This window comes from Aulonocara stuartgranti, assembly GCF_965226115.1.
Source record: "Aulonocara stuartgranti genome assembly, chromosome: 23".
NCBI lineage: Eukaryota > Metazoa > Chordata > Actinopteri > Cichliformes > Cichlidae > Aulonocara > Aulonocara stuartgranti.
Genome location: NC_138958.1, coordinates 451,935 through 465,044, shown reverse-complemented (window position 1 = coordinate 465,044; position 13,110 = coordinate 451,935). Strand labels below are relative to the sequence as shown.

The 13,110-nt window shown below is 44.1% G+C and overlaps 1 protein-coding gene across 1 annotated transcript; it reads left to right on the top strand.

Moving 5' to 3' along the window:
• Positions 1 to 251: 251 nt before the first annotated feature.
• lrrc15 (leucine rich repeat containing 15) lies at positions 252 to 5,105 on the top strand. The gene is made up of 2 exons (XM_082524850.1): positions 252 to 533; positions 2,609 to 5,105. The coding sequence occupies exon 2, from the start codon at positions 2,616 to 2,618 to the stop codon at positions 4,314 to 4,316; it is 1,701 nt and encodes a 566-aa protein (XP_082380976.1). The 5' UTR covers positions 252 to 533; positions 2,609 to 2,615; the 3' UTR covers positions 4,317 to 5,105.
• The last annotated feature ends 8,005 nt before the right edge of the window (positions 5,106 to 13,110 follow it).

Below are 13,110 nucleotides of genomic sequence, written 5' to 3'. Positions count from 1 at the left end.
CATTGCCACAAACTAAAAACACAAAACAATCTCCATTGTTCTGTCCAGAGTCACTTGTCACCCTTCCTGTAACCTCTAGCACACATATACATCTTTCCTTGTCCATTAAATAAAGAAGCTTGAGGCATTAAAAAAAGTGTCTTTGCTAAGATGAAACAGAGACCAAATACCCACATAAACACAAAATCAGTTCAGTCCCAGGCTGGTACCAGAGGGTGGGGCTTCTGCTGGTCTGATCCCCCTCCACCACATTTAGAAAAAAAGGGTGAGTGTGTGTGAGACACCGAGGGGGCCGGGGGACGGCCAGGAAGCTCAGAAACAGGATCTACACATTTCTTGTGTGAGACAGAGAGAAAAAAAGCTGACTTATAAAATTTGACTGATGACGAAGAGCAGGAAAATGTGATGGTGTGAAAGTTCAGGCAGTGCTGGAAACTTTCAGAGGATTAGTAAAACTGAGGAGGAAGGGAGGACGCACATAAAAGAACTCCACACCGACTCACTGTCTCTGTTCAGGGATCGCAGCACGAGAGGTAAGCTCAGCAAAACAGCACGCTGGCCTACTTTGTTCCTTTATTTGACTTTTTCTTTTTTTAAAACTTTTATTTACTTAAGACTTAAGATGTGTCCAGTATATTTCTGAGGTAAATGTAACAGGAAACAAACAAGATAAAGAAGTCGGTGACAGTAATGTGGAATAAGATATAATGTTAGTTTTTCTTCTTGTTATTTTTTAAATATTAAATTTATAATACGTTGTATAGTCATGTGTTTTCATGTGTAAAACAATTAGCTTTTTAATATGTCATTATTATAAGAGTTACGTTTTGAATTACATGACAAAGTGTATTTTTTATGTCATGTCAGCTACGGTGTTCATCAAAACATGCTAAATAAAACATGCATGGCCTTCTGCAGCTCTGCTCCTACGCTCTTTTCACAGAACATAATGTTCTGAGCCTTTAATTATCGAAGGGAGAAAAACATCTAAGGAATTACTGGTGAACTGGAAATGGTTTAACCATTATATTACAACACAGATCATTTCAGGCTGTCCCAGTGACGAAATGACAGTGGGTTTGGGTTGGACTGAGAGGATAAAGTCTGCCAGAGATGACACATAGTTTAGGTGTTAATTTACCTTTTCTTCTCCCTCCTGCTGGCTCCTCCGCTTTTTAATACGGCGAAAATAATCCCATATAACAAAAGGAAGGGTATTCCACGGATACCTAAATTTTATTTTTCAGTAGTTCGGTAATTAGAAACCCGTCTATGACTAAAGTCTGAACTCTGACCGGCCACATTCACAGCAGGAAAGAAAAAGGAAATAATCATGAAACTGTTCGGTGTCTCTTATAGGAAAGTTAAAAGAAATAAGAATTATGAGGAATTAAATGAGGTATTATGTTAGTATGGCTAGAAATCATGTAAACGTTATAAAATTGTAATAGCAGTGGAAACAATGACTTCACCCTCACAGCAGGAATCTAGTACCACCTCTCCAACCTTTTAATGAAAACAGAAAAAATGTGTTAAAATGTGAGCAGCTGGGACGGACCAGCATGGATTTTATGACCTCCTGCTTTTGATGAAAAAAAAAGAAAAGAAGGAAGTTAAGAAATCTGATGCCTTTGAGTTCGTTTGAAGGATATTTTATTTTGTCTTTACAAAGTTCCTTCCTGAAAGACACTCTTGTTGCAAACTAATACATCTCATCTACTGAGAAGCAACTCAGGCTTGCCAGCCCTCAGTTGCAGGACTGTGAATTTGGTGAATTTGTGTGGAGAAGCAGGTCATGATGCTGGCAAGGTTTTGTTCCAGGAGCCGTCTGTGCCTCTACAAACAGTGAGAACGGCTCAGCTTCCAAACTTGTGCAGGCAGTCTGGCATGCTGAGAAGCAGACAAAACACTGAATTTCATTTGCTAACAAATATTCAGTGTTCACTTTCAAAAAATTTTGCAAAACAAATTATTCAGGCATGAGTGGTTCAAAATTACTGCTTAACACAAATGCTGCATACACGGTTTTGCTGCCAGAGGCCTGCCAAGCATTTAGCAGTCAGTTCTGTTGGTGGGCAGTGCTCCTAGCTACGGGCAACATTGGATTAATTTATGCAAATGTCGGCTTCCTGGACGAAACACAAACTCAGAGGCTACACCATGAAGACACTGTTACTAATTAGAGCTGCATTCAGTAGAACTTTCCTATCATTGTGATGGTTCTGGGAGCAGAGAATCCCAATCTGACATGGAGAGGAGATAAATAAATCCTTTTCTTTACTGCCCTGTAAGCAAAAAGGTTTTGCAATAATAAATCAAATTTCAGAGTAGGTCCAGTGGCGTTAACACACCAGAAATGCAACAATGTCCATTTTCCCTCATGAATATCCAAAGTGGAGCAGTTCAGTTACTTTCGTAAGCAAAAATAACAGCGTTTGTTTAATGAGCGCTTGCTGGCCTTCCACATAAAGCAAAATCCCCACAGGTTGTACACAATCTTAATGTATCCAGACTTCTTTTTCTTAAATATGGCAACAAACATGGCTCACACTGATTTGTTTAGTGACTTTGGCATGTAACCAATCAACATATGTTTCTTCTATTTTAGGGCAATAATGGAGCTGCCAACGACACTTCCTGTACTCCTACTTCTCATGGCCCTCAGTGTTGTCTGGGCGTGTCCGGATGGATGCCAATGTAGAGGAAGCACAGTCCAATGCGTTGGCCTGTCAAACTTCCCCATGCCGCTGCCGTCATCTGCCACCAAACTCTATTTTTCAAAATGCAGTTTTAACTCTCTGGAGCCAGAACACATGACGAATTCGTTGGATTTGTTGCTAATTAAAGAATCTCTTTTGAGGGAAGTGCGCCCTGGCACGTTTAATTCAACACCACATATCGGGTCCTTAACATTAACTGGTACCCAACTGCAGGATCTGCCAGAAGCCTTGTTGAAAAATCTGCAGAAACTTGAGGCTTTGACACTAAGCATCAACAACCTCTTAGTACTTCGGCCTCAGTGGTTTTCCCTGTTGACCGAGCTTAGAAGACTTGACCTTAGTAGGAATCTTTTCACTGCAGTACCTGTGGAAACTTTTCATCCACTGAAACAGTTGAGCTACCTTTCCCTTTCTGGTAACAAAGTCAGCCAGCTATCTAGAGAAACCTTTAAGGGTCTTTCTCAGATCATAACTTTACGCCTTAATAGAAACATGCTACAGGAGCTTCAAGTTGGTACTTTGGATGACCTTGTAAACCTGGGAGAGCTGTCACTACAAGACAACCAAATCACTCACCTCCACCGTGACCTGTTCTCCAAGACTCCAAAACTCCAGAAGCTGTTTCTCTCCAACAACAAGATCACATCTCTCCCAGAAGGGATCTTCCTAAACGTGCCAAATCTTTCCCAGATCTCCCTGTATGAAAACCAGCTGGAGACTCTGGGGCCAAGGGTGTTTGGGCCCACGGCCCTTAAGGAGCTGTGGCTGTATGACAACAAGCTGAGTCGTGTGGAAAATGACACGTTCAGGAACCTGACTCAGTTACGCCTCCTGGTCCTCAGTCGTAACCGGATTAGTTATGTATCCACCAGTGCATTTAGAGGATTGGAACAGCTGGGAGAGGTATCCCTGCACACCAATCTGATCACGACCCTGCAAGCTGGGACTTTCCAGGTGCTACCAAGACTGGTCAACATTTCTCTGGAAAACAACTTCATCAAATCCCTCCCACGTGGTTTCCTCCAGGGTCTGACCCACCTGGGACAGATAGACCTGCGAAACAATTCCCTCCCTAACCTACCACAGGAGAGTTTAGACGCCCTTACTGCATCAGAGGAAGTACTCCTCCAGCAAAATCCCTGGAGGTGTGACAAGGATATTCTGCCACTTAGGGACTGGTTGAAGCAGCACCCATCAAAGACCAACCAAAGCCTTGTGGTCTGTGACGCTCCTTCCAGTCTGAATGGCGAGATGATTGCTTTGCTGGCAGATGAGAACTTGGTATCTCTCAGCTCTACTCAGGAGCCCGTGCTGACCTCAACAGAGAAGAGGAGGAGGCCACATACACCTCCAGCCAAAAGAAGCACTCCCTCACCAGCTGTCAAGACGACCCCCACCTCAGAGTATGAAAAGGTAACCAGGAGTGGACAAGGGAATACTGGAAGCATTTCTCGTGATATTTCAATCACCCTAATTGTCATCGCAGTAGTGTGCACTGTCATCATCAGCACTGTAATTATCAGCTGTATTTGCTGGAGGAGAAATAAGAGTGGCACGGGGAATATAGGCCGCAGGAGTACGAACTCTGTGCTGTAGACTGCAATTCAAACAAAGCACACGAAGAACTTTTAGAGGGCGACTTTGGAGAGTTGGTAATTGAGCCTGAAAGGCACCAGAGAGTTCATTACCTTTCAGTTTTATTCATCAGATTTACCCCTCAGTGTGTCTTCCTGACTGTGCATCTTTGAGGAAAGAGATGCCATCTTAAATACTAACTGTAACAACAAATGCCTTAACAACTTTTGGCCAACCTGGACATATTTGTGAATGTAAACTGAAACATGCTTCGCCTGTTGAGTTAACCACCCAACGACTGTTTTTCATTAACAATTGTTGCAGCTTGACGGCTGATTTTGTGCTAACAACCCAACATTAACAAATAGTTGAACTTCTTTGCAAAAGCGTTACAATATACATACAAAAGATGTAATATGGAGTTCACTAGGGGCAGGGATAGCTCAGTAGGTAGAGTGGTGGCCCCATGATCGGAAGGTCGGGGGTTCGATTCCCCTGAACAGCTACCCTGAGGTACCCCTGAGCAAGGTACCGTCCCTACACACTGCTCCCCGGGTGCCCAGTGGCTGCCCACTGCTTCACTGAGTGAATGGGTTAAATGCAGAGAGGGATTTTCCCCACGGGGACCAATAAAGTACACTTTCTTCTTCTTCTACTATACTATACATCACGCTTCAATAGCCTGAATAAATGCAACACTTCTAGTGAGAGCATGTGCACGCTCTCTTATTTACTGAGCTTCACCATTCATACTAGGTTTGACAAGTCTGACATTATTTATATAAATATATACATTGTTTCATATTTGAATTCTTGTGAAAATGATTTTAAACACGTGAAAGTTTTCAGCATGACACTGACATAGTGGGTTGTACATTTAATAAAACGTAACAAAAACAACAACCCAGGAGTACTAATTTTTTTTCCATCCATCCATTCACTTCCGCTTATCCTTTTTCAGGGTCGTGGGGGGCGCTGGAGCCTATCCCAGCTGTCATAGGGCAAGAGGCGGGGTACACCCTGGACAGGTCGCCAGTCTGTCGCAGGGCCAACACACAGGGACAGACAACCATTCACACTCACTTTCACTCTCACATTCACACCTAGTGGCAATTGGGATTATCCAATTAACCTATCCCCACAAGCTGCATGTCTTTGGACGGTGGGAGGAAGCCGGAGTACCCGGAGGGAACCCACGCAAACACGGAGAGAACATGCAAACTCCACACAGAAAGACCCCCGGCCTGATGCTGGAATTGAACTCAGGACCTTCTTGCTGTGCGGCAACAGTGCTAACCACCGTGCCACCGTGCCGCCCACTAATTTTTTTTAATTCATTTATTTTAATATGGTAAAATTAAAAGAAACAAGGCAAGCCTCACGCTTCAATCACATAAATCCATACATAATAGCCAAGTACAGAGTGTCAGCATGAGTACCATTGTCAAGGTCCGGCTGTGTGGGAGGCAGGATGTGGACCCAAACAGAGGACTTAGAAAACAATAAGTAAACTTAAAATCTAACTGTAATGCTGACTATCCACAGAAATAACAAAAGAGCAAAAACTTCTCCAGGGCAAGAACTGGAAATCAGAGTACAGGTATATAAGGACAACACATGTCAGAATCAGAATCAGAATACTTTATTGATCCCTGGGGGAAATAATTTTTGTTACAGTGCTCCATTATAAGCCAACATTAAGACAAGACAGACAATACACTAACTAAGAATAGTACAATATATACATATATATATATACATACATACATACATACATAAGTCACTCATAAATAAATAGCTGAACAAGAAACATGTGTAGTTATAGCAGCAAACAGCAAACAAACAGCAAACAAACAGCGTGTCAGGGAGACACGCTGCTATGAGGGAAGACACAGCAAAGAACAGAGGGAGACTCAGACGATAAAAACCAACCAGGTAATGTAAGAGATGGAAAACAAATTAAACTAAGAAGTCCAAAACACAATACCCTGGGTTAAACACCCAGTTACATCTACTATCCTCTTGGTAAAATCCATTCTACATCCACAGTACCTTCCATTACACTGCCATCTAATGGAAAACAGTCACGATAAAGTCTGAAATACTTTAGCTGGAATCCAAAAGTTCCACCTGAAGCTTGCCTATGATTACAAACTGGAAGCAACAAATTCATCAAAAATGATGTTGTGCATTTTTTCGTGCTGTTCCAGTGAGGAAGTAAAAAACCAAAATAACAAACACATGTGCGTTTTAACTGGCCTGAAATATTGTGTTAAGCATGTGTTAAACATTAATCACACAGCTATGTATGACGTTAAAGAAAAACTCCACAATCTTGAATGCACTCTGTAGACGTGTGCAGTAACTAAAAAACTGATGCCTTGCTCTTATCTCGGGCTGCAGAAGTGTGCTGCGCCACGCCTCAGATGCAACAGACTTACAGCCTGTTGGAGCCTCAGTAATAATTACCTAACTCGCATGTGTCTCGTTTTTGCTGGAGCTTCATCCTCCAAAAGAAATAACCTGGTAGGTACCCTTTTCTTTGATATTTGACTAGGTTTAAAAAAAAAAGATTTTCCAGAGAAATTGCAGGTCTGAATTTGATGCATTAAAAACAAATCATGCTAAATTACAAACCAAAATGTAATTCTTGAAAATTTTGCATGAGGGTAAAAATATTTTTTTCTTTTTCTAGTGAATAAAAATGTCCAGAGGCGAGATCATCGTTTTCTTTCTACTTTTCATGCCTGACTTTTCACTGGCTGAAACCCAACCATGTGAAAAGGCGACTGACTGCCCCAAAGAGAACCAGGCAGTTTTTAGCTCAGCTACAGAAATCCCACGCTCTCTCAGACCCAAAGTGACAGAAGTCTTTTTTTTGGTTAGCCATATTACAACAATACCAAAAGGAGCCTTTGCTGAAAACCCACAGCTTGAAAAGGTGGAGTTCATAAACAGTAACATATCATCCATCGAGCTGGGAGCGTTCGAGGGACTGAAAAACCTGAAAAATATTGAGGTCTCTGGCAGCAAATTAACGTCACTCCCAGTAGGAGTCTTTAACGACCTCAGCAACATGGAGGAACTCATACTCAAATCTAACAAGCTTCAAAGACTTGATAAAGGTTTGTTTGAAGGCCTTAAAAAACTAAGACACCTCCTGTTGAATTTGAATGAGATTAAGTTGATTGAAGATGAGACATTTGACGGTCTTGACAACCTTTTAATGCTCCATTTGGGTAAAAACAATCTCTCTGCTGTGTCAACTCACTGGTTCTCCAACCTAAACAAGCTGGAGGCATTCCGACTTTATGAGAATCAGCTGACCACCATTCCTGAAGACTTGTTTCAGAATTTACCAAACTTAAAGGAAATCAGCTTGCATGGAAACCAGATAGAAGAATTGCCTCCCAATCTGTTCCCTCATAAAAACAAACTGACTAAACTGTTGCTGGACAATAATCTTCTAACTACTTTTCCTGAGGGGTATTTTGTTGGCTTCCCTCAGCTTAAAACACTGACCCTGAAGAACAACAGGCTGAAAAGTTTGCCACCAGTGCTGTTTGGAGAAATGCCCAAATTGACCGAATTAAGCCTCCAGCAAAACAATCTCTCCAGTCTCCCTAAAGGAGTTTTTGGCCCTCTGAAGAAAATCAGGAAGCTGGACCTGTCGAAGAATAAATTCGTCACCTTGTCCCCTGAATACTTTGAAGGCCCAGAAAAGCTCACAGAACTGAATCTACAGAACAACATGATAGAGTCACTGGATGAAGATCTGTTTGAAAAGCTACAATCACTAGCCACTCTCAAGCTTGCTCACAACAACCTCCAGACGCTTCCTGGAGATATTTTTGACCCATTAGGAAAGCTCGGGAAGCTTGACCTCAGTAACAACCCGTGGCTCTGCGACTGTAACCTGAAAGCCTTCCACAGCTGGGTGACCGGAAATGCTGCAAAGCTCACGTCTCCTCCACTCTGTGAGTGTCCCGAAGATTTGAAAGGGACGAAAATGCCCTCATTAAGACAGGATCAGCTGATTTGCCCAGCACTTCCACCCACGACTACCACAACAACTACACCCACAACTACACCCACGACCACCCCAACCACAACTACACCCATGACAACAACTACACCCACGACCACCCCAACCACAACTACACCCACGACAACAACTACACCCACGACAACACTTCCACCCACGACTACCACAACAACTACACCCACAACTACACCCACGACAACACTTCCACCCACGACTACCACAACAACTACACCCACAACTACACCCACGACCACCCCAACCACAACTACGACAACAACTACACCCACAACCACCCCAACCACAACTACACCCATGACAACAACTACACCCACGACAACACTTCCACCCACGACTACCACAACAACTACACCCACAACTACACCCACAACAACACTTCCACCCACGACCACCACAACAACTACACCCACAACTACACCCACGACAACAACTACACCCACGACCACCCCAACCACAACTACACCCATGACAACAACTACACCCACGACCACCACAACTACACCCACAACCACCCCAACCACAACTACACCCACAACCACCCCAACCACAACTACACCCATGACAACAACTACAGCCACGACCACCCCAACCACAACTACACCTACAACCACCCCAACCACAACCACACCCACAACCACCACTACATCCCTGACTACGACAACTACACCCACAACCACCCCAGTAACAACTGCACCCACGACTACCACAACAACTACAACCACCCCAACCACAACTGCAACCACAACCACCCCGACTACAATTGCAACCACCACTACTCTGACCACGACTGCACCCACAACAACATCTACACCCACAACCACCCCAACAACAAGTACAACCACAACTACTACAACAACTACATCTCCTCCACCCACTCCAGTGATCTTCTCCTGTCTGAACGTGACAACCTCAGAGCAGCAGCAAGCTTACTTTGTTCCTCAAGACAGCACAAAAGTTCAGCAGTGCAAAACTCATCTGAAGGTTTACATTGTTATTCTGGTGGTAGAGATTATCTGCACATTGGCTCTGGCTAAGTTCACCATTTCACTTTATCACCTACTCCAGCGCAGTGAGAGGTTGTACCACAAAGTGAAACTCACCCGCTTCTCCTACAAGAGGGAAGTCATCCTACGGCCTCTGCGAGAGGCAGAGACCCGAGGACTTTGAATTTTCTGAGGTGCTGCTAGAGATCAGAGTTTAATCATCCGAAAGATCACCAGGATGGCAAATAGGCCAGAAGCAATCATACAACTTATCACAACATCCTTAAAGCTGTAATAATTCATCTTAAATGATTTGTGAGCAGTGGAGCGATAAGATGAAGAAAGAATAAGAAGTAAGAATGATGCATACACATGCATTAGGTTTTGTATCCCTTGCTCAAATGTAATGTTTCTGGATGTTTTCTCTGTTTTTGCTTAAAAATATATGCAAAAGATATTAGTTTTTTGTTTTTTTATGTCAAATATAATAAAATGTACATAATTAAAAAAGACGTTTCTGAAACTAGTCATTACTGAGATTTCCTTTAACACATTCTTACAGCAAGGGGGTGGCAGAGATCCATAAGATCTCACTCACATTCACCAAAAACAAAAAACAAGAGGTGCTAAGAATAGGACCAGTTCTGCAAATTAGAGACACTGTAACAGGTAAGAGAAGTGCTCACTAACACAGATTTGGACAGATTTGTGAACAATATTTGAGAGTCATGGGTCTTTCAATTTTAAATCATGCTTTTTATTTGTTCTTGTTTCTAATGTCTCTGTAAAGCACTTTGAATCACCTTGTTGTTGAATTGTGCTATACAAATAAACTTGCCTTGCCTTTGTGCATGTAGAAAATGTTTCAGATCTTTAAAAAATGGGAGCAAAAGTGTTGCGTTTATATTTTTGTTCAGTGTAGTTCACTGCCACACAAAAGCAAATTCTCCCAACATGTTGAAATTGGGCTTGGTCTTCCCACACTCTGCCACCATTGCTACAAGCGATGAAGCGCCTTGAGGCGACTTTTGTTGTGATTTGGCGCTATATAAATAAAATTGAATTGAATTGAATTGTAACCTCACTACTCAACAAAGTGATCCATGTGATCCCTGTACTGACTCCTTCCCACCTCTGACAAATCCCACAGCTGCAGAATTGTCCAAGAATAATTTTTTTACAGATCACACCGCTGTGAGTGAAACCAGGAGTGTACAGGGTGAAGAGAAAAGGCGAGAGTACGGTCACCTGTGGTGCTCCTGTGCTGTGACTGACACACACACACACACACACACACACACACACACACACACACACACACACACACACTGTAGTATATAAACGCTACATATTTTCAGTATACAAAAGCATGGTGTCTTATCAGGGCCCCCTGGTGGATCACAAACGTACTGCAGGTGGGCTGCAGTAATAACAGGAATTCAGTTTGTACATTTCTGTAATTTCAATCACATTAATATAAATGTATTAATTGATATAATAAGTGAATAATTCGAGGTGGTTAGTTTTGGATATTACAACTGACCTAAATTTATTAAAGTTTGTGTTGGGTAGCATTAGCAATTTATAGCCAACAGCCTAAGAGCTTTATGTTCTTTGCATGGTTCACAAGGAAATGCATCATTTTCTGTTGTATTTGATTACAGTGAAGGTTTAATGATGGGTGGGTCCAATTTTATTTCCTGTTTTTTTTTTGTTTTTTGTTTTTTTTGTTTTTTTTCCGTGTATCGTGCCCACCCCCAAGATCCTATATGTATGTGTAATGAGAGTGTGAGTAATGTGAATGTCTAAGTTGTGGGATAAAATTGAGGCAGAGGCAGCCAGAAGGGGACGGGGGGGGGGGGGGGGGGGGGGGGTAGCCTCCTCTGCACCCTGGTGACATACCCCCACTCCAAGGCCCTGCATGTGTGGGTGGTTGTGGTGGAGCGGGAAGAGGGAGGCAGCTGGAGATGGGGAGGGAAGGAAGGGAGGGGCAAGGGACCCCTCCCTGGGGCCAGCTCCCCCGCTGACCCCAGTAGGCACCCCCATACTCCGCGACCTGCCAGGGAAAGGGGGCCCAGGCCCATCCAGACCGGGGCCCAGTGCAGCAGCGCCTCCCGGCCCCACAGAGCCCGGGACAGTCCACCCAACCCCACCACAGAGAAAACTGCACCCACCCCACCATCCACTCTTCTTCCAGACTACATAAGACAATAAACACCCAGGCTGAGATCTCCCTCCACCTCTCCTGTATCTCCCCCTCCTGCAGAGAGAGTTCCTGAAGAGAGGAAAGCTCCTGCAAGATGTGACAAACTCCCCCACCAGTTGAAGAGCCCCCCAGGTGGCTCGATGCACCGGCGGCACCCTGCTCCAGGGCTGGGCCCCCATGCACCCACCCGCCCACAACCCCGGCAGCACACCAACCAGGACCCAAGCCCCCGAGGCCCGGCCCGGGCCCCAGCCCAGAGACGGAGCGCCCCAGAACCTCACGCCCATCCCGGACCCACCCAGGGGCAGACAGACTACCAGGTCAGTAACCCACGTCCGTCAGCACAGACCCTCCCCTAGCCCCGCTGCACGCAGCCGCGAGGAAACAGTCACCTGAGAGCCAACAGAGCCCCTAACCGGACATGACCGCTACCCCGGGTTGAGCCCCCCAAGGAAGATGCCTCCGGGGAACCCCCCGACGCCCTAAGCCTGTCCCTATCCCCACATCAATCACATCAGTGAAGGCGGGACCAAACTATGACCCCCCACCCCCACTAGGTGATGGAGCTGATCAAAGGAGCCCAGAGCAATTGATCTGATGTGGTGGCAGAGGCTGTATCAAGACTAATGTAATCTAATAGATAATTTCTATATTGGTTAGAATTAAAATTATTTTTATTTTTCCAGTTCATGAGGACTGTTTTCTTGGCTATGCATAGGGCAGTGAAAACCATATGGGCTATATTGTTTTCTGAAGTGACATTATCTAAGCTGCCCAACAAACACACTAAGGGGGAAGTTGGAATGTTACATTTCAGACACCCACCCATTTCCTGGTTTTCAAATGAATCGCAGCACTCTCGGCTTTGGGAATGGCTGACATAGAACGTGGCAGTAAGTCTAGCTCAGGAGCATGCCAAATACTCTTGGGCAAGATACTGACCCAAGTTTCTCTCCCCTGCGTCCGTCGGACCATGAATGTGTGTGCATGTTAGATAGAAAGCACATACTTAGAAAACGGTGTTTGTGTGAATGACCAGGCTGATGATGCAAGTTGTATAAATTGTGCTGGTGTCCCTTGTTTTCCCTTTTACTGGTGTGTGTGTGTGTGTGTGTGTGTGTGTGTGTGTGTGTGTGGTGTCCTGGTTTTCCTGGGACACCAGGAAGGGTTGTTCCCACTGTGGGGACCTGCCTCACCTGGAGGCATAATCACACACACCTGCAGCTGACCAGGCTCGTCTGGAGAGCTTCATAGAAGAGTGGCTGAGCTTCTGTCAACGCTGGATCGTGGTGTGACCTCCAGTCAGTTTCTCAGCAGTAACTGTTTGTAGTCAGTGTGAGTCTGCCACAAACTGTGAATGTACTAACGGCTGCCTCTGTGATTTCCCAGGAGGACTCAGGAAACGAGAGGGCAGCGTCATAAGAGGCACCATAAATATATTAAATATATAAAAATGAAGCTGTTAGGTGATAAACAAATTCCTATGTAGTTCCATCTGATAGCAAAAACACGATTATTTAAAAATTTGTATTAACAAACATTTATAAATAACACAAACAATTT